Genomic DNA, 19472 nt, shown 5'->3' with positions numbered 1-19472 from the left:
TCTTTATTGATCTTTTGCGTTAGGAAGCGTGCGTGAAGATGCTTCAAATGCAATGCTGATTTCGTTCGATTGCCTTTCTCAGAGACGTGTTTCTAGTGCGCCTTTTTCTTAAGCGAGTATTTGTTGGAAGAGTGTGGTTCCTCATGTATATTATGGCTATTAATTGCTTCCTGAAATCAAAGATTTCGCAATTGTTTCTTGTTTGTTTCCCTTTTTGTTTGGTATTCAGGCTTCATAAATCAGGCTAATAAAAATTGTTTATTGTATGTTTGTTGTTTTCTTTCGAACGGATTCTAGTCTTATTTCGTTTTCTGTAGTATGTATAGCTTTTGTCAACAAAGTTCGGGTTGTGGTAATATCGCTCAGTTGAAGAGTTTATAGTCGGGTCAAAATGACATGAATCACATGAATGACATGAGTGTAGTTGCGATGCATTTGCGTACGCGCTGGAAACGGCGCGGTGGAGGCTGCAGTTGGGATTTGGGATCGTCGCGAACTGCAGGGATAGGTGCTGCCAGCAAGGGTTTCACCACGATCCTAGCTGCTACGCTCCACCGAAGCGCCTCAAGATAAGCCGCGTATACAATAGGGTGCGTCCTTTGACCCTACACACTACGAGTAAATTAAATTAAATTGTATGGTGATTGATTGACTGATTAGTTAGGTTAGGAACTCAAGTGTCCCATCTTTTATCTTTTGTCTGCAACTTTACGTGCACAGATTAATGGAGAAGAGCCGTACGAACCTTTTTGTTAGCCAACAAGAATTTGGAGGCTGTTCTGTTGAAGATGTCTGGAGATCATTGGTATCCATAGTTTAGCCTATATAACACGCATAACAACCAACCACCTTAATTATGAATTGATCGATACGTATAGATTTCAAAGAAATTGATAGTATGTCAGGCTCAGCTGAGGTTTTTTTAAGTAGCACTTACACAGTGCCGGATGGAGTAATTTGGAATCTGTCATAAGGATTACGTGCTGACAAAACAACAACAAATCAGCATATTTTTGAACGGCAATTTTCCTCCGTTTATTTTTTTTTGTGGTTTTGAATATTTTGCTGCATTTTTCTAGCTAGAAACCAGGTTTTTTCTCCTGACTTTTATTTTTTTTTTGAATTGATGCTGAGCGAAACGGTTTTATTATACAGTTGAACCTCATCCTATTTATTTCGGGAAATTTCTCACAAGAAGTTGTAATTAGTAGCTGTAGCTTAGTTGTAAACAATACAAACACCTTTTTTTCATATCATGCTACTTTTTTTTCTGAAAGTAACTCTCCAAAAGCAAAAGTAGAACGTAAAAGATTTTTCTTCATTGAAATTGATTTCTAATTGAAATTTTAAAATTTAAAATGCATCTAGGAGCATTGAGCCAGGAAAAAAAACATTTTTCAATAAATAAATAGTTGCGAAGCAGTTAAACGGGTGTTTCCTGGCTCTAAGGTGTTTGTTTGCTTAAAATTGACCCGCTCCCGTCCTTTTCATCCATAAACGCTCTTGTGGGCAGCCGTTTCTCTCTCGCATTTTTCATCGCAGCTCGATCGATACCGCAGCGGTCATCATGATACCGAGTTTTCCATCGAGAACATCTCTTAGCTATTTTATTTTACAATTATTTTAGATTTATTTGTGTTAGAAAGCGATTTACGCCGTCAAAAATCATTTATTTTGCTCAACATCATATCTTCTGAAACTTTTGAAAGGAAAGAAAAAAACCAGTTAAACCAGTTTTCTAACATTCACATTTGCATTTCTCTTCTAACTCCGGATGAGGTTTAACAAACAAATCCATTACCCCTTTTCTCATCGTTTAATTTTCAGCTCTATTTTCTCAAAATTTCCTTTTTCTACCATTTATCTTAGAAGAGAAATTTACAGGAAAACATGTGTTGTGAAGGAAAAAATTGGCTAATTTTCTCGTCTATTCATATTTTCCACTGCTTTACCTGTATTCTGGGTTCCGTTGTTAAAATTAACTAAGACGTGAATGTATTCGCAGAATTGAACCTTATTTAATAATCGATATAGATTGATTTGCAGTACGGCGGTCAAAAACTACTTAATTCGTGTAGTTGCTCAAAAAAAAACTACCATACTCTGAAAGTTTTTAAAATCTCATAGATATTTTCAGTTTTTTTTTTCCTATGTTATGTCACAAAATGTAATTATTCTGCTGTTTTCAAATTCCTAATTTTTAGAGATTTCCTAGATTATATGTCTGCTGTTATTTACTACTATTTTTAATATTAAATCAGTATTAGCAACATTCGCGGTTTTGGAAATAAACGGCAGAACGGTCCTGTAATTCTTCCCTGGATTTTTTCAAAAAAACTTTCATAAGCCTCCCCACTAAACTCGTTGTTCACATCATAATTTTCTCTCTAAATATTTATGTGTTTAGTTCAATTTAAATTGACTTTATTTCTGAATTCCGTACTTTTTGTTTTGTTTATTAGGCATAAATGTTAGTATAAATAAACAACATATATAAATGCTTCTCTACCCTTCATCCCCACCCTTCCTTTCTTTCATATTTTAATTTTCATTCTTTTTTCTTTTGCATATACAGTTTGAAAGCCATCTTCCTTCGCACTCTGCATCTCACGACAGGAATCGCAGTTACTGATCCATCAACTGCCTGTTGTTTACGAATCAATATTTTTTTAAAATCAAAACCCTTTGATTATAAAATAACGATAATAATATGATAAATCAATTTACAATAAAGAAGACAATACTCATAGGTGCTCAGCTAAATCATCCATACATATTCATGAATAATCATTTTCGATCATAGAAAAAAAAATGTGAAAAGGATTTGTTCCCATCTTGTTTGTGTTTTGAAATTAATAAACATTAATAGGATAATATTATTAGCATTAAATAATAGTAAGGAAAGTTTTAATCTCAGAATAATGACATAATAAAGATATATGGTTTGGTTTTTTTTTTTTGTTTTATGGCACACCTGCAGGTATTTTCAATAAATAAATTAAAAAAATAAAGTATAAAAATGATAACAATAAACATTAATAACATTACCAGTGATGCCCATTAGAACGCTGTTTGTGAGAGGTGCTGCTCTAATTATTATTATTATTTACATTGGTCGATATTATTACTATTGATACTGCAAATTCCTCAAAAATTTCAATTTCATATCGAGTTTTTGATTTTATGTTAGTTTATTAGCTCTAAAACGTTATATTATGGATTTATTTGCAATATTTCTCTTGAATCTTTGGAAAATAGTAACTTTTAACTTTACTCTTTAACTTAACTTTTTGGAAAATAGTTCTCAACTACGAAACTCTTGAAAACTCACCATCACCGACCTATATCCTGGCCATCCGGACATGTCGCTGCAGAATATATCGTCATTTCTATCGCTTCACACTAAGGTATTCGTTTGTAGTGCCTTCAGGTATAAAATAAGGTGCTGATAGTGGTACTGGTATCCTCGAAAACATCGGAGAGCTGTGAAACGCTGCTCGGCGCGTTGTACGCAAATGTCCACGCGATATTGCACCAGCAGTGGAAAAAAAATCCAGATATATTTTTTTTCTCTTCGGTTCCTGAAAAAACCGGCTAATTCCCAAAAAAAATGTTTACGAAAGGGTTACACAGTATATAGTAGCCACTACCGGCATTATTAAAGTGAGAAAGTTTCAAAGGGGCGTGGCCTATTCGAGGATGGAAAATTTTGCGGCGCCTTTACATGTACTTTTCCATTCGACAATGCAGTTGCCAGAAATTCCCCGCTGGAGGACATGAAAACCCTCAAACACAGCAAAGATTGAGGACAATGTCCAGGTTCGGTGGTTTCTTCTTTTCATGTGGGCGTGAAAATGAGATTATTTTCTAAAAATAGTTTTTTTTTCAACTCAACTGCAATTGTCGCACAATTCATCAGAAGATGCTATTTTCCCTGGAATTCTCTTTAATGTACTCACTCCTGTCCCAGTGCAAACGGGCCTACGGTGATAAGCGCCGTGATAAGCTGGGGCGGATTGTAAAGGAAGAGACCAGAAATTCTGGAAAAATTATTGAATTGAAGTGAAATTAACTAACCAAACGCGAGCAATGCCTAGTATATCAGTGAATTCCGGATGTAGCCGTGGATATAAGGTGAACCTGACCTGGTGGTGTCTTCCTGTGCACTCTACAATCGAGGGGTACGAGAAAAAAATCGATCGACTGCTGGCTGGGGTGGCCCCAGCCGAAATCGTTGAGCACCCACCCGGCTGTGCCGAGCCAGCGGTCACCCATCACTATCTCACACCAATGATCTGCAGTCGCCTTGCACCCACATTCCTTAGGTGCTCCAGCACTTTACGACACATTACGGTAAGCGTTTAGGATTTCTACGTAATTTCTATTTCTACGTTCCTAAATAGCTAATAGCTTGTGGAATTGAATATTGATTAATTACAACTAGAATTGAGTTGAGTGGATTTTTTCCATGAAGCTGCTAAAAAAATAATTCATAGCGATAGGATGAATCCACGGAAATCCTTGAAACTCGTTTTTTTTCTTATAGTTGCATATCCTTTACACTTATTCTTTATGTAGACATTATAAATCTCATCGATCCTTCTTCTATGCAAATATTATTGTTTTTTTCTAAACTTTTCTTGGATTTTCGACTTTTCTTAGTTCCTAATATAATTCCCATTATGTTAATGATTATTCTTACTCACGCTCACGTATTTTCCACAAGAATTTCGACTAATTTATCTATGTTTTAAGGTATTTATTAGGAATATGTATTGATCTTTTGTGATCTTCCGTAGGTGGGATAATCCTCGTTCTACTCACATTAACGTATAGAGTGACCCTTTGCATGATTGATAAGTTTTTCGCACCATTTCCTCCTATTTCAATTTTTTTTTCATTAGAAGTATTCTTCCATATTTTCTATGATTACTGTACTACCGTGTTACTAGTAGTATACCAGTAGTATCATAGGTGTTTTAAAATTAGCAAAGACACGTTTCTACAGCATTTTTTTTTCACCGTTTCTACTTTTTAATTTGACCTAATAAAAAGAATTATAAGAATAAATTACAATAATTGGGCTAACAATATATAAGAATTGAGATTATAAGTAATTTCAACTGTGAATCGTTCAATTCCGTATTTTACCACGATTTTGGATTCTTTGTTTACATGTAAATAATTGATTTTTGAACTATGATCTCAATTCTATTATCAGTAATTACGAACTTGTCCTAGACACAACAGTATCACCTATTTGAGAGCGATCTTTACTAACTATTATTTATTATTTTAAATGAATAAACGTGCATACTGTACATAGCATGTACTGTAACATGAAACTATTTTTCTCTTGATTTTCAAAGAAAATCTGTTCCAATTTCAGCTGCGCTTTGATTATGTTCGGAAAAATTTCGATTTTTACGGTTGATTTTAAGGTTTCGCTTAATTTTTATGTAGCTTAGGTCACAGCAATGTCAACATGTCAACCACCAGCATGTCTTCAAAAAGATATGGACATACCGCCACGGCAATTATTCGGCCCAGGACCATCAAATATGCGAGATGTGATCGCCGAATCGCAATCTCGATCCTTATTGGGACATCTACATCCTGAATTTATTAAGGTGAGAATATTTTTTAATTTCTGCTGCTAAGGAAAATTGCCAGGCTGTCGTTTTCATTACTTGCCGATTGCTTTGTCAGAGTACATACCTTTTCTTCCTTTATGTTACTCTTACATTTTTGTTCATTCTCACGATTAGGGGAACAGTTCTCGCATCATTTCGAGCTTCTATTTGTGCATGCATACTTTCCACCTTTTATTCATTCGTTCATTCATTCATTCATTCATTCATTCATTCATTCATTCATTCATTCATTCATTCATTCATTCATTCATTCGTTCATTCATTCACTCTTTCTCTTTGTTCCTCTCTATCTCCCTCCCTCATCTTTCTCTCCTTATCTTTGCTTTACTTCGAAGATTTATCCATTCAGAAATTTTAAGAATTGTGATTTTAGGTGATGTCAGACACTCGAGAAGGTCTCCAATACATCTTCAAAACAAAAAATGCTTACACTTTTGCTGTCAGCGGGACAGGTAAAGCCACAACTTCCACGTTAGTGCACAAAAATAACCGAAAGAAAACTTTTTTCTTCTTTTTAAAGGACATGCTGGCATGGAATGTGCTGTAATAAATCTTGTGGAAAGAGATGATGTGTTTTTGGTGGTGGAAATTGGTATCTGGGGGAAGAGAGCCGCTGATCTTGGAGCTAGGATTGGAGCCAAGGTGCATACGGTCACCGCACCACACGGTTGTGCCGTCGAGGTGGAAGCGATTGAAGAGGTAAAGGAAATAAGCAAATAAATGAATAATAATAAAACAATGCATAATAATAATAAAATGGTGAATAATAATAATCAAATGAATGAATTATTTTTAGAATAAAACATTTTTTTGTTCCTCATTTTATATCCAAGGGAGAGGTATTTTTTGCTTTGCTTTTTTGCTTTTTTTTTGTTCTTTTTTTTTTAAAAGAAAACGTTCTGATTCATCCGTGTATGTAGGCGCTGATGCGCTGATCTCTAATCGATTTTCCACAGCTGCCTCATTCCTTCATATTATAAACAATTTTACTCCTGGAACGCTCATGATCGTCAGAAAATCAGTTCAATTCGAATTTCTTCCATAACAAAATAGTATATACCTCAGAACTTATGTCTACGTCAATGGTCGCAGCGCGTTCTTGAGGAATCAAATAAGATTTGGACTGCGAATTCTGGATAAGTATGTCCAGAAGCGTATAAAGACAAATTTTGCTCGAAACAGTTTCAAAACGTATCCTAAAGAACAAAACTGTTGTGCAACATCACCTACAGCGATAGACAGTTGATCCAGAATACCTGTACCAGTGCCGGAAGATAGGCAGAACTCTGCAAATCCTTTTAATAAGGTCCCATATTCGCTGAGTATTCTTTTTTCATTTGTAAATGCTGTCTTGTTCGTTTTATGCTTTATTGAATGGTTCTATGATTTATATTATATTATTATTATATTATTATTTATATTGAGTTTTATTTATTTATTTGTTGTGTTTATTGATAATAGATGGTCCCGCAATTTTTTAAAAAAATTTTCACTGTTTATTGAATGAATCTCTAGGCTCTTGCTAAGTATAAACCGGCCGTACTGTTCGTTTGTCATGGTGAGAGCTCAACTGGTGTATGTCAACCGTTAGTGGGACTTGCAGAAGCATGTCATCGTCATGGGACCCTACTACTGGTGGACACGGTAAGTGATGGTGTCAATACACTGGTCTAGCTCTCATCCAAGGTTAGCGCCTTATTCACTTCTCGTAAAGGAAGGAGAGTTCTAGGCAAGTACCGAATCGCGAGACTTAAGCGTTCATTCTAAGCCGTTGACAGCTGCTCAAAAATTGGACCAAATAACGAAATAGAGTAATGTTGTAAGTTTGACACTGGAAAAACTAGACATTTTCAAAGCTAGAAACTTACAATATAAACTATTGTCAAGTGCAAGTTGTTTGCTGAAAACTTTCCGAGGAGATTTTTCACAGCTTGGAAAGTATGGCTTTTTATTAAGCTTCGATGGAGCACTTTCGTCAATTTCTGAAGAGAATGGAAATTTCGAACCAACATATGATGTGGGGTACCAAAATGCTCTAAATCACCTCCTGATTACGGATGTAATAAACATTTTGTCCAATTTCGAGAAATAAGCGGAAATCCTATGAACACCCCTTCCTTCCATGGAGATGTATCCGCGGGATATCCCAATGGCAGGATTGCGAAGGTGCGAAAGTAATTAACGGGGCTTAAGGAAACTTTGCCCGTTTTCAGGCCACACATTTGTCAAAAGTAAATTCTCGAAGTATATTTGAAATCAGCAGCTCATTTACTTTTGAATGGTACTTTCAAAATTTAATTTTGGTCACTTCCAAGAATTCCGACGGTTTGCGATGGATTAATCCGTCGGCGACGGATTTTGGGACACAAGTTAGTAGCGGTGTTGTATGTGAATGATTTACCGATCGATGCCCGATAATAGCAGTCTTTACCGATTTTTTTAGGATTAACTTCATTTTTTGTTATTTGTTGCGAAAATCTCGTACTAATCAATATCTGACAGTCGCATCCTTCTATTGATCAATTCTCCAGGTGGCGTCACTGGGGGGAGCAGAGTTTCGTATGGATGACTGGGATGTGGACTGTGTGTATTCGGCAACACAAAAAGTCCTGAATGCACCACCAGGATTGGCACCAATTTCATTCAGTGACAGAGCAATGTAAGTGGAAAATGAATAAGGGCGAGGGGTACTGTAGATGTAGCACATTTTAGAAAATTTACATCTTTTTGCAGACAAAAAATCAAAAATCGAAAGGAACGCGTGCCATCGTTTTATTTTGACGTTCTCGAATTGGGTAACTACTGGGGATGTGATGACCAGGCAAAGCGGTGAGTTAGTCTATCTTTATCGATCATTTAGAAACTTCACAAATCCTAGAAACAAGCGTATCATCCGGATTAGAACGGTAGTTGATGAGTGTACGGGCTAGTACAGTATTACATGACTTTCTTAATCGGCGGGCGGATGTTATGGCCTAAGGGCGGATGTTATGTTGAGGCCTATCCTCACCTTCCGCACCGAGTTGTTTCGTCCTTGAACAGCCCATCCTGAGCCCATCCTGTTCGGTCTTCAGCAAGAGCTCGCATAGAATCTATTCATCCGTCGCTATTCTGTTAGGGCGGAACTTTACGTCTTGACTGAACTCCCTGTCACCGCTAAATGTCCTCAGATCTTCATTCACCACCTCCGTCCAGAACTTTCTTTTACGACCAGGGGGCCTTTTCCAGTTAGGATCCTAGTTAGGGTGGATGGATCCTCAGAGCGACTTTAACAAGACGATCAGGCGGTCTTCTCATAACGTGACCAGAGAAGCGAAGACGGTTTTCCGTGACCACTTCAGAAGGGCCACCAAGATGTTGACGTTCTCCTATATTACATATGTTAGACAGATATATTAGTGTCACATATTTTTTATTATATTTTACATATTAGTATGTAGTAGTATAGTGTGGTGTTCGGCCTCATCTAAGATTATTCGAACCTTTTTGAGGCAATGAAGCTCTGAGGAGTGGTTCAATTCCAATAATAAAAAACTGATCAAGAACTGAACGAAGTTATGACTTTTTGGGAACACGAAAACCTCAAGGAACAGAGGAACCTCAAAAATGACCTGAAGCCAGCTGCGCTGGAGCCTCTTTAGCCTTTTCTAGCTTTTTCCTCTTTTTTCCCTAAAACAAAACATTGGTGAACGCTGTTGAGTCGCTTGCCTTGCTGTCTTCAGGAGACCAGTAATTTATTCTATCGATTTTTGACGGATCCTTCAGCGATAGCACACAGTGATAGCGTTGAGGTCAACGTAAACGCGTACTATCAACTATAACTGCTATCGAATACGCTTGGGCAGTGGAGCCGATACTTTCTTTCCCCGAAGGCAGCATACCATGAAATTGGGCGTGTTGGGACCTCTCCAGGAATAGATAGGATTTAGGGGTGTAGTTTATGAGTTCGAGAGCAATCATGCTCAGTTTCTCCTAATCATTCTGATAAACGGCGTGAGGAACCAGCACCAAATCCCCTACGAGGCACCTAACAACGTGTCGGGTATGCGGGAGCAAGCACGCGCGACGTGTCTTCTAGCGAATGGACAATCCATGTCCACAGCATCTCTGTCTGTCCACAGTATTCTTGCCTGGTGGCACGTTGTTAGGTGCCTCGTAGAGGGGTTCTCGTAAGGCGACAAAACGGTTTCTCACACCCTTTTCTGAATAATTAGGGGGATTTGAGCTCGTGAGCTACATCCCTAACCTTATCTATCCGTGAATAGATCCTAACCTCACCCGTTTTGTGGCATGCTGCCTTTAAGGTGTTTCATTCTGTCCGGTCATGTATTTCCACGCTTACAGATACCATCATACGGCTCCTATTTCGTCCGTCTATGCGCTTCGAGCTGCACTTGCTGTCATCGCGAAAGAGGGGATCGACGAAGGAGTGCGCAGACATGTAGAAAATGCGAAATTTCTCTACGAGAAACTAAAAGAAGAACGGTTGGAATGTTTTGTTGAACAAGAGGTATGTTAGATGCTCATGGTTATGTTCTTAAGGGTACGGTACAAGTTTGGTTAAAATTGTTCCTATGCAGTGTCTCTATCATCATGGTTTTAATTGTGGGTGATCTTCTCCAGTAGTTTGGGTGATTGAATAAAATTAGAATGAATAGAATAATTAAATAATAATAAATAAAATCGAAGTAAATAAAATAAATAATAATAAATATGAATTAATCGAATAATTTTAAATTTGGGTGATTTTAGTGTGAAAATTCCTCGTAAGTTCGCTGATTCGTTGGTATCCGCTCCAGAATGTTTTCTTCGCTTAAATTCAAAGTCAAAGATATGAGAACTCGTCCCCGGTGCTCAGAACGATGGTCCCTGAGGTGTCCAGGAATTCAAGTGAACTTATTAAGGAATTCGGGACTTGTTCGTTCAAATGCCTTTATCAGAAACACCTTCCACACCAAACATAATTTTTAGTATTAGAAGCGGAATAATGTATTTAACTAAAAATCTCAATTTTTGCATAAGCAGAAACCTTTAGAATACGTTATTTTTTCTCGTTTTTTTCGTCTCTTTTTTCCTCGTCGTTTTTTTTTCGCTGTAATTTGGAAGAACTACAGGTTATGTGCTAGTGCGCTGATGCGTAACTTTGTGCAATTACAGAAATGGCGTCTACCATGTTTAACGACAGTAAAAGTTCCGGAAGGAGTCGATTGGAAAGGAGTAATGGAAGAAATGATGAAACAAGGCACAGAGGTACGATACAAAGTTATAGTTTAATTTATGTGATCTGCAGACTGTGTTGTACCTATCGTAGAGAGTACTAGCTGCTTCAAGGGATCGCCCCACGAAACTGACGTGGTATGGATTTCCGAGGGCCAAAGACTATACGGGAGCGTAGATTGCAAAAACGGATGGGATCTCGCTCATCTCTCCCTGCATCACTGTGAAAAGATGGTTTCGGAACGCGGTTCCTTACGACGTCCTCCATTGCAACGCGCCACTCTTGCGCCCCGCCCCTGCCTGCGATTCGTCGGAACGTCCATTCGAACGCCCCGATGGGCAATACACTTCATTTCACGAATCGAAGGCAGGGAGTGTTACGCATTGCATTGGAGGACGTCGTAAGGAAGGAGAATTTCGAAGCCGCCTGTTCACGGTGATGCAGAAAGAGATGGGCGAGGTCCCATCCCCGTTTTTGCAATCCTCGCCCAAGTATAGTATTTGGGCATCGGAAACCCATACCACGTCAGATTCGTGGGGTGATGTCTTTAATTCCTGTTAGGATCGACCACGAATAGATAGGATGATTGAGGATTGGAGGAATGTGGAGAAGTGTGGCGAATTTTTTCAAAGTTTTAAATGACCATAAATCCAAGGTACAAAATAATTGTTCAAGTTTTTATTTTCTTCGTATTATCTTGAACATAAGTCTCTTTCGTTCATTAAAAAAAATGAAATAGTGCAGAAGCAATTGTTCTCTAAGAAGCTTAAGGAATATACGGCCTAGAATAGAAAAGCGGATGCGTTCCCGAATGCCCGGTTGGATACCGCTCAGACCAGACGTCCCTTCCTTACCCCCTCCTTCAGCGGGTCCCATCGCGCGTCATTATTTGTCGACGGCGAATATGCTTGTTTAGGATTTGGATCTGTCATTAATCCCGTAATAACCGTGACTTTGATCATGGCTAAAGATGGGAAAGCGCGCTCCATGCTAGACTTTATTTGTTGGAAAGGTCCCATCGGTTACCCACACATGTGAAATGTGCCCTTACAGATAGCCGGAGGGCTTGGACCAACGGTGGGAAAACTCTGGCGAATTGGTACCTTCGGAGGGAACTCGGACAAGCAGAAGATCGAAAAAGTGGTAAAGCTGCTTGCGGAAACGATAAAGAAGAAATCAAATATTTAATTGTTTTGCATTTTTTTAAAAATAGTTTTTCTTTGTGTAGTAATTTTACTTGTTAGCCTTTTCTATCCTTTTTTTCCTGGGTTACGCCAAAAAGAAATATTTCCGAATATTTATTCATTTCGCATTGTTTCAGTATTTTGCGTAGGTGTTTTTTTCGTTGATTGTTTTCCTGCCTTTTTTTCGCGTGACTTTATAGGGAAATACGTTTGTTGGGCTATTGTGCACGATTCTACAGGTGATTCGGGGGAACTCTCATTTTTTTTTCGGGAGGGGGGGGGGATTTTTGGCATTTTTGCACATTTTTTTTAAAATGAACTCCGATGAGTACAAAGAAGAGGAGCCTCCTCTTCTCTCTCCTGACTTTTCTCTTCACTAGCAACTTTGATCCGAGACATCATCCTTCATCAGACCATCTGTAAAAATCCTTTTGGGTCAAGTAACCCTATGTTTTCTGTTTCTTCTTCCGAGGTCATTATAGAAATTTCACTATTTTTCTGCTCTTATGAACGTGTGAGGTTTTTTTTTTGCGAATCCTTCAATTTTTGTCATTTGATTATTTGAACAAAAATATATAAATGAAGTGTTGGTTTTTTTTTTCACAGCGGAAGAAAAAAGCTTAGATGGCTGGTAGTCCACCCGGGTGTGGTTTGAAGATTTTCTGAAGGAAATGGGCCCAATTTTCAAAATTTTAACCAAACCGGGCAGAAAACACGCAATCTGTAGAGATATTTATATACATATAAAATCTGTCCTCTTTCTCAGCGAGGTAAATTTTTTAATAGATGGTCTGAGTATACTTCAGAACAAATTCCCACTGAAATCTGCAATTGTACTGGAAAAAACGGTCCCGAGAAGAAAGGACTACAGTACACGGTAGCATGGAATTATTAAATCGCTTGCATAACTCCTTTTCCAGGATTCTATGAAATTAATGCAAATCGATTGCAATGTGATTTTTTTTTTCTTTTGCGAGAAACCTCATCACGGTCAGCCATACCTACGTCGAGAAGCCAACGCTGTACAAGCCACAATAATTTACATGACCAATCAGAGTTAGATGTGACGTGGAAGAATGGGTGAGTCACGGGTGTATCACCGGATATTTGAGCTAATCATACAGTAAAACTGGAGGTGATATGTGAAATGGGTGAGTCACAGCTTTCTTGCGAGATACTTGGTGTCAGCAGACAGTAAGCTGGGTTTGACGTGTGGAATCGGTGAGTGAGTCACGGGTGTATCACGAGATTGCTTGATGCTGCTTGATAGTATGTAAAACACTTTAGGTGAGTCACCTATCTCTCATCTATGTGTTATTATTTATTACAACAAAAAGAAACAAATACAACCAAAAAAATACATAAATAATTATTCGGTGACGCTTAGTTCCGGAGCAATGCGTATGATATCGTAAGGATAGCTGAAAATGAATGGAATTCTGAAAATTTCCGTTGTAGAATTCGAGAGAATTTTCCGGAGATTCACCTGTGATAAATGTGGTCCATGAGGAGGCAGAACAATGTTCAGTGCATGGAGTAGTGCCGTTAGGTGGAACAACAGTCACATTCACAGGAGTAACGTCATTTCCAGGAGTAGTGGCGGTGGTGTTTATCACATTTGGATTTACGTTACACCACTAAAATTAGATTAATTAGAGATTTTTCCCTAAATTGGTTCAGTTCCCGAGGTGATGTTGATCTCCGAACGTACCTGATCCATTGGTTTATCTGGTTTTGCCGTAGCGGCAAAATTCGAGAACACGTCTAAACTACAGTATTTATTCCCATTGCATCCCTCGATCTCCGCAGTAATGGGATAAATCGTTACGTTAACGTCATTTGCATGGTAGGAAAGCTAAACTATGATAGAGTAGATCATAAAAAATATTTAAAAAAAATAAATCAACTATAAAAAGTGTTGTTTTTGACAGGTTTGAAGTGATTCAACCTTAAAATATGGCTTATTATCGGTATGATTCAACCATAGTTCCACGAACGTCGCCGCCGAATATAGAGGATATCCACGAGGTCGGATCACCTTCTCGACGATACCCATTATCGAGAAAAATGCGAAAATAGTTGTGTCATGCTATAAATAAATTAATTAGGACTTAATTAATAATTAATACATAAATAAAGTCAACTAGTCGTTTGCGTTCCAGGGAATCTTAATTTGAATTAATAATTGATATAGAGATGAAGTAATTTAGTCATTAATGTTCCAGGAAACTTCAATTTGAGGTCTTACAAATCCCCTAATCCACATTTCTCTACCAAATTATTATCCTTTTATTCTTTTTAATCTTTAAATGATTATGATGATTCTTTATTATTCTAATTTTCTCCAACAAGCCAGTTTTTTTTAAAAACTTTGCTTAGAGAAAATTGAACTGGACAGGACCACCTCAGCGCCACATCCATCACTTTACATTCCTGATCCTAACTCATAGTCCAACGAAATGAGATTACCTTTGTTACAATTAGACTCTGAGATGATTTCTGATTAATTTATCGAATTTTTGCATGAAAATTTCTATTTTCATCACTATAAGAAGTGAACTAATTGCTCATCATAAGCTTAACCAAATATTTACCTCTTTTCGTAAATAAAAAATCTATAATGAATTACTTACAGCTGAGTAGACATAGTATTTGACTCCGTTCATCCATTTGCAATCCGTAGGATTCGCATTCGTAGAAAACATACAATTGTATTTCACATTCATATGCATGTATAAGTCATTAATCATGGATCCTCCACGAAGTTTCAGCAATTCCAAGCCAATATTGAGACCGTTCATCATCAAAGTGCCATCTGTAATGGCAAAAGTTCTTTCTTTTATCAACATGCTCGTTCATCTCTTCCTTACTACCGAATAGATTTTTTTTTCAAAAAAAAAAAAACGATGGAAAATAAGAAAAATGAGTATTGAAAGTAATAAGTCTGGATGAACGTTGGTGATTTCCATCGGGTGAAGTTAACCTGGAATAACAATCGATAGAGTACATCGTTCTGCGACAGAACTCTTGATTTGGGAAAATTCCGTGCAATTTCCGTCTTACCTGGTGAGAAAATGTTCTGATGGCCTAGTAAATGAATACTAGATGCTATTTTGCTTAATTTTCTCATTTTTGGCGGGTGTAGCGCAGTCGGTAAGAGGCTCCGCTGCCTACACGATCGATCGGAGGTTCGAATCCGCCCTAGTGCTCACCAAGTCTTTCATCCCCCCGGGGTCAATGATTTGGTACCAGACTTCTCTTGGAGGATAAAAACACTGAATTGACACAAGCCACCACATGTCATTGTATATGCCAGTTACACACTCCTGAACCCCAAACGGCAACCCCACTCCTGAATAGAAGTGAAGGCGGTGGCTGATCCCACGTGGAATAATTAACGCTAAACACTTTATCCTTGTATCCTTTATAGAGCAGTCGGTAAGAGGTTCCGCTGCCGTCTGCACGATCAATCGTTGCTTGGGAACCGTCCTAGTGCCAATCGACTCTTTCATCCTTCAGGGACAGTTAAATTGGTATCAGAGTTATCTAGGAGGATAAAAACCACCCTCATCCATAAACCTCAAACGATTCTGGATTGAAGTCCAGGCTTAGGCGGATCCCAAACAGATCCGCCTAAGCCTGATTAACGTCAGACACTTCATGCCAGATTAACGTCAGACACTTCATCCCTTCACCCTTAATATTTCATACGTAACGGAAATGTGGCTCTGTAGCTTTGTTATTCCTCACGACGAACCTTTAAACCCATTTAAACAGATGAATAAAAGATAATGTATTTGGCACAGCGCCAAAGCGTTCACTTCAATTCAGGATCGAGTTTGAAGTTTTACAGCCGCAACTCTATAAACAATGAGTTGCGAGGTTCAGCCGATGTGTCAAGTCAGTGTGTCGTATCGTTTCGAACAAGTACTGTAGAAATTTACATCCAGAATGGATGAATGTTTTGGTTGGCTCTGGCCGATATCGAACTCTCTACCACGCAGACATATTGATGACTACATACCGCTGCGCTATACCAAGTCCAGGTGAAAATCGCATAAAAAATAGTGGCACGAAATTTCAATGACCATGAGGAGTGTAATGCCCTAATAACGTACGCAAATCCTCAAACTCAATGAAAAAAGCAATTAGGAACGATATTGATGGATATCCACATTTTTAACTCACTGAAATTTCCATTCTGATATAATTCTACTTGATCATTGATCACTGTCATTTGATTGTAGAGATCATCCGTGAACCATTCGTTTACTTGTCTTAAGGTATCATTCGCGTGGATTTGCTGAATAAAATTTTCGAAAAAAATTAGGTATTATAAATGACAATTTGTTTTCTGTTTTTTTTTTAAGGACGTATAATAACAAAACATTGCTCAACCTTAGAGCTTATTTTGAAAAAAATAAAAGAAAATACTGCAAAGGGAAAGGGGAACACCTCAATCATTAAGGCATCCTGAATGATCCAAAGGTTGTCGATGGTGACATTCTCTCCGCAATTCTCAGTTAGATTTGCAAGTAGCATCAAAACCTATAATTTGTTTATAATAACTTACAATTATTAGTTATTTATTGTTTATTTTATTGTCTATTTTATTTATTGCTACTTTATACAGTTACACTTATTTTTTGCTGAAATTCAAACGCTCATGTTGACTTAATTCAAGCACAAAATTCCTAAATCAATTTCAAAAATAATAATAGTAAAAAAATATAATATATAAGAATAAATAAAGTAAAATTGATTTGAAGTTTAAGGTTTTTATGTCATAACATAGATTTACATCATTCCTATTCTGGAATTCTTGCAGTTCATCGGAAGTCTTCGCCATATCCCATAGTTGGTCCTGGCGCGGACATACGGCGTCAGGATTGCCTATCTAAAATAGAAATTACTGAATCCCCTTTGAATTTCTTTGAACGTGTGACTTGAACCTTTAAATTTCGCTGACTTACATAATCGGTGTCATCGTCGACCGTATGGATTGCGATTGGCACATAGCCAACGGGCCAACCCGGTTCATCCGGATAATCAACTCCGGCGACGCTGGCGTTGTTGTCCTGGCCGTACATGCCGAGCATGTTCGACATCGCCGATATGATCGTGCGATTCTTATCCGTTGATCGAACGTAGATCTAAATCCAGGCACATTTTCAATATTATATTTACTTATTTATTTTTTATATTCACGCATCATTACTATGGAATTCCATGACATTTCTTCCTAAGGACATGATCGAGACGAACACTAACGTTAGCGCTTAATTTCGAATGAAACTTTTCTTTTTCATGTTTTTTTTTTTTCGTGAAGGGGAGAAGGGGGGAGGGGGTTGGGGAAGAAGAGTCGAAATATCGGTGACAATGAGGACAACATTTTCGATTGATTTTGTTGTTGTTTTGTTGAACCTTGTTTTGCTGAATTGTTGTGTGTTTTTTTCCGCTTATTTCTGCGTCTATAGTTAGCGGGTATTCTACGCTTCTGTTAAACTAAAAGGCAATCGAAAAGGTACAAAAAGAACAAAAAGAAAAAAAAAATGTGATTTTTGAAATATTTTCTTTAATGACGTTCTGCTCTAGCGTATAACTTTTTTCTTAACATATTTACTATTTTAACTATTTAAACTATTTGATAATAGTTGAGCTAAAGTGTCAACAATCAGTCTGTGGTGGACCAGAGGATACAAAGGTTAAGTTTGTTTTCAATTTCAATTATAAAATTTCAAAGTTTTTTTTTATTGTTTTCATCCAACTTCCATTTTTTAAAGGCATAACCGTGTGAATCTGGGGTGGTAGGGGTTTCTGGCGGGTAATGCCCATTCGGACGAATCGCAGGCGGGGGCGGAGCGTAATGATTACGCATTGCATCGCAGAAGCAGTCGTAAGAAACAGCGTTCCGAGGTCATCAGTTTATAGTGATAGGGATAGATATAGGTAGAGATGGGCGGAATAACCCTCTTTCCCACAATCTACGAGCCCGTATAGGCATTTCTCGCCTGAAACCCGTACCACCCCAGATTCATGGGGTGATACCTTTAAAGAAAAAGGAAAAATTTTCACGATTGCAACTGAGAGGAAGCGTAACAGGATAAGAAATCTGAGGGCATCTATTTAAATTTGATTTTTTCAGCACACAAATACAGTTACTTCTCAACATCTGCAAAAAGTTCAAATTTGAAATCAACAATCAAGACCGTAAGTCACCGCCATATCAAGGTGTTGATTGTTTGCGGTTTGGTGATGCACCGGTGTATCACAAAATCTTGGATGAGTGTTCCAGGAACGTGAGACATCGGTTCTCCAAATTTTAATTCACTTTATCATTATTATTAATCATTACTTTAGCATTATTACTAATCATTACTTTATTGAGTCAGCCTCACCTCTTTTGACGAATACCTCGGTGAGAGGAACCCGGAGTCGACGTAGGTCGTGCCGCAGATATTTTCCAAAATTCATATGTTGTTTCATGCCAATCTAGAAAAAATTTTTTTCTCTTTTCTCAAAATTGTAAGAATTATTTTAATTCTGGTTTTAAAGTATCTCTTCTTAAAGTTCATTTTTCTTTCAAAAAATATCTCCTTAATTTGGATATCGCTTTCGGAAGTATCAGCAGTTTATAAGGATCTTACCGGTGAAAGTTGTCCGAATCCTCCGCCACCAAATGTCCAATTTCCATCCTGGAACGGATCAGTCGGGTACGTTTTTGTTGGTGATCGATCTCCATGTCGCCATATCTAAAAAAAATAATAAAATGTACTTAGGTTTTATACTTTCCTAGTCCTGAAAAATTTTAATAAAAGGATTAGTAGTTTATAAGAAGCAGTTTATGATAAAAAAATGATCCTCAATATAAATAAATACGGTTGTTTAACGTTCCACAAGATCTTACCGTTGTTCCAATCCCAACAAGTGAATTGTGTAGAAGAAATATTAATTCAGTGATAGTTTATGATTAAAGGCATCACTTCACGAATCTGAGGTGGTACCGATTTCAGGTGGAGTATTCGTACTGGAGGGTGGGGGAGGTGATTCCGTCCATTTCTTCCCAATTGCCGTATTATAAATTTTTTTACCTAAAGAAATCTGCACCACCTCAGATTGGGTATCTTAAGCTCATTTCTTAACTATTATAAATCTTATTAATTTCGTTTGCTATTTCAATAAAATTAACGAGAATGGGCTATAATAGTGACAGAACTACTCACTGCTTGGACGAATAGTAGCTCCATTTCCCCGTCCCTGATCATCTCTGCTGTCTGGCACAAAAGCACTGCGAGAAGTAGCCTTAGCACCATTATGTTGTGGTAAAATTTGTGAGTGATGTGATATGAGTTTTAGGCCCAACAAGGTTTAATGTGTCCCTGAAATTGTTCCTAGGAATAATTTCCGGAAACCGTT

At 37.7% G+C, this 19472-nt stretch overlaps 2 protein-coding genes across 4 annotated transcripts; one reads left to right on the top strand and one right to left on the bottom strand.

The window, feature by feature from the left end:
* Positions 1-4089: 4089 nt before the first annotated feature.
* On the top strand, positions 4090-12060 carry RB195_020551 (uncharacterized protein; the record flags this gene model as incomplete). Its single annotated transcript, XM_064188905.1, has 10 exons — positions 4090-4353; positions 5469-5630; positions 6028-6106; positions 6175-6353; positions 7170-7298; positions 8186-8313; positions 8388-8483; positions 9999-10164; positions 10812-10904; positions 11926-12060. 10 exons carry the CDS (start codon positions 4090-4092, stop codon positions 12058-12060), a joined length of 1431 nt encoding a protein of 476 aa, XP_064044786.1.
* A 1379-nt stretch (positions 12061-13439) lies between these two features.
* RB195_020550 (uncharacterized protein) lies at positions 13440-19369 on the bottom strand (the record flags this gene model as incomplete). Of its 3 annotated transcripts, XM_064188902.1 has the most annotated exons (12): positions 13440-13477; positions 13543-13693; positions 13768-13911; positions 14005-14145; positions 14690-14871; positions 16245-16359; positions 16512-16604; positions 16858-16953; positions 17030-17209; positions 18471-18548; positions 18704-18808; positions 19280-19369. In XM_064188902.1, 12 exons carry the CDS (start codon positions 19367-19369, stop codon positions 13440-13442), a joined length of 1413 nt encoding a protein of 470 aa, XP_064044783.1. The 3 variants fall into 3 exon arrangements, with proteins under 3 accessions (XP_064044783.1, XP_064044785.1, XP_064044784.1); XM_064188904.1 differs by lacking the exons at positions 18471-18548; positions 18704-18808; positions 19280-19369 and having other exon boundaries at positions 17030-17164; XM_064188903.1 differs by lacking the exons at positions 13440-13477; positions 13543-13693; positions 13768-13911; ... (3 more) ...; positions 16512-16604; positions 16858-16953 and having other exon boundaries at positions 17187-17209; positions 18455-18548.
* Between the last annotated feature and the right edge of the window lie 103 nt (positions 19370-19472).

The sequence above is a fragment of the Necator americanus genome, chromosome II (genome assembly GCF_031761385.1).
Source record: "Necator americanus strain Aroian chromosome II, whole genome shotgun sequence".
Classification (NCBI taxonomy): Eukaryota; Metazoa; Nematoda; class Chromadorea; order Rhabditida; family Ancylostomatidae; genus Necator; species Necator americanus.
Note: the sequence above shows the minus strand (reverse complement) of the source record. Positions and strands in the feature narration are given on the sequence as shown.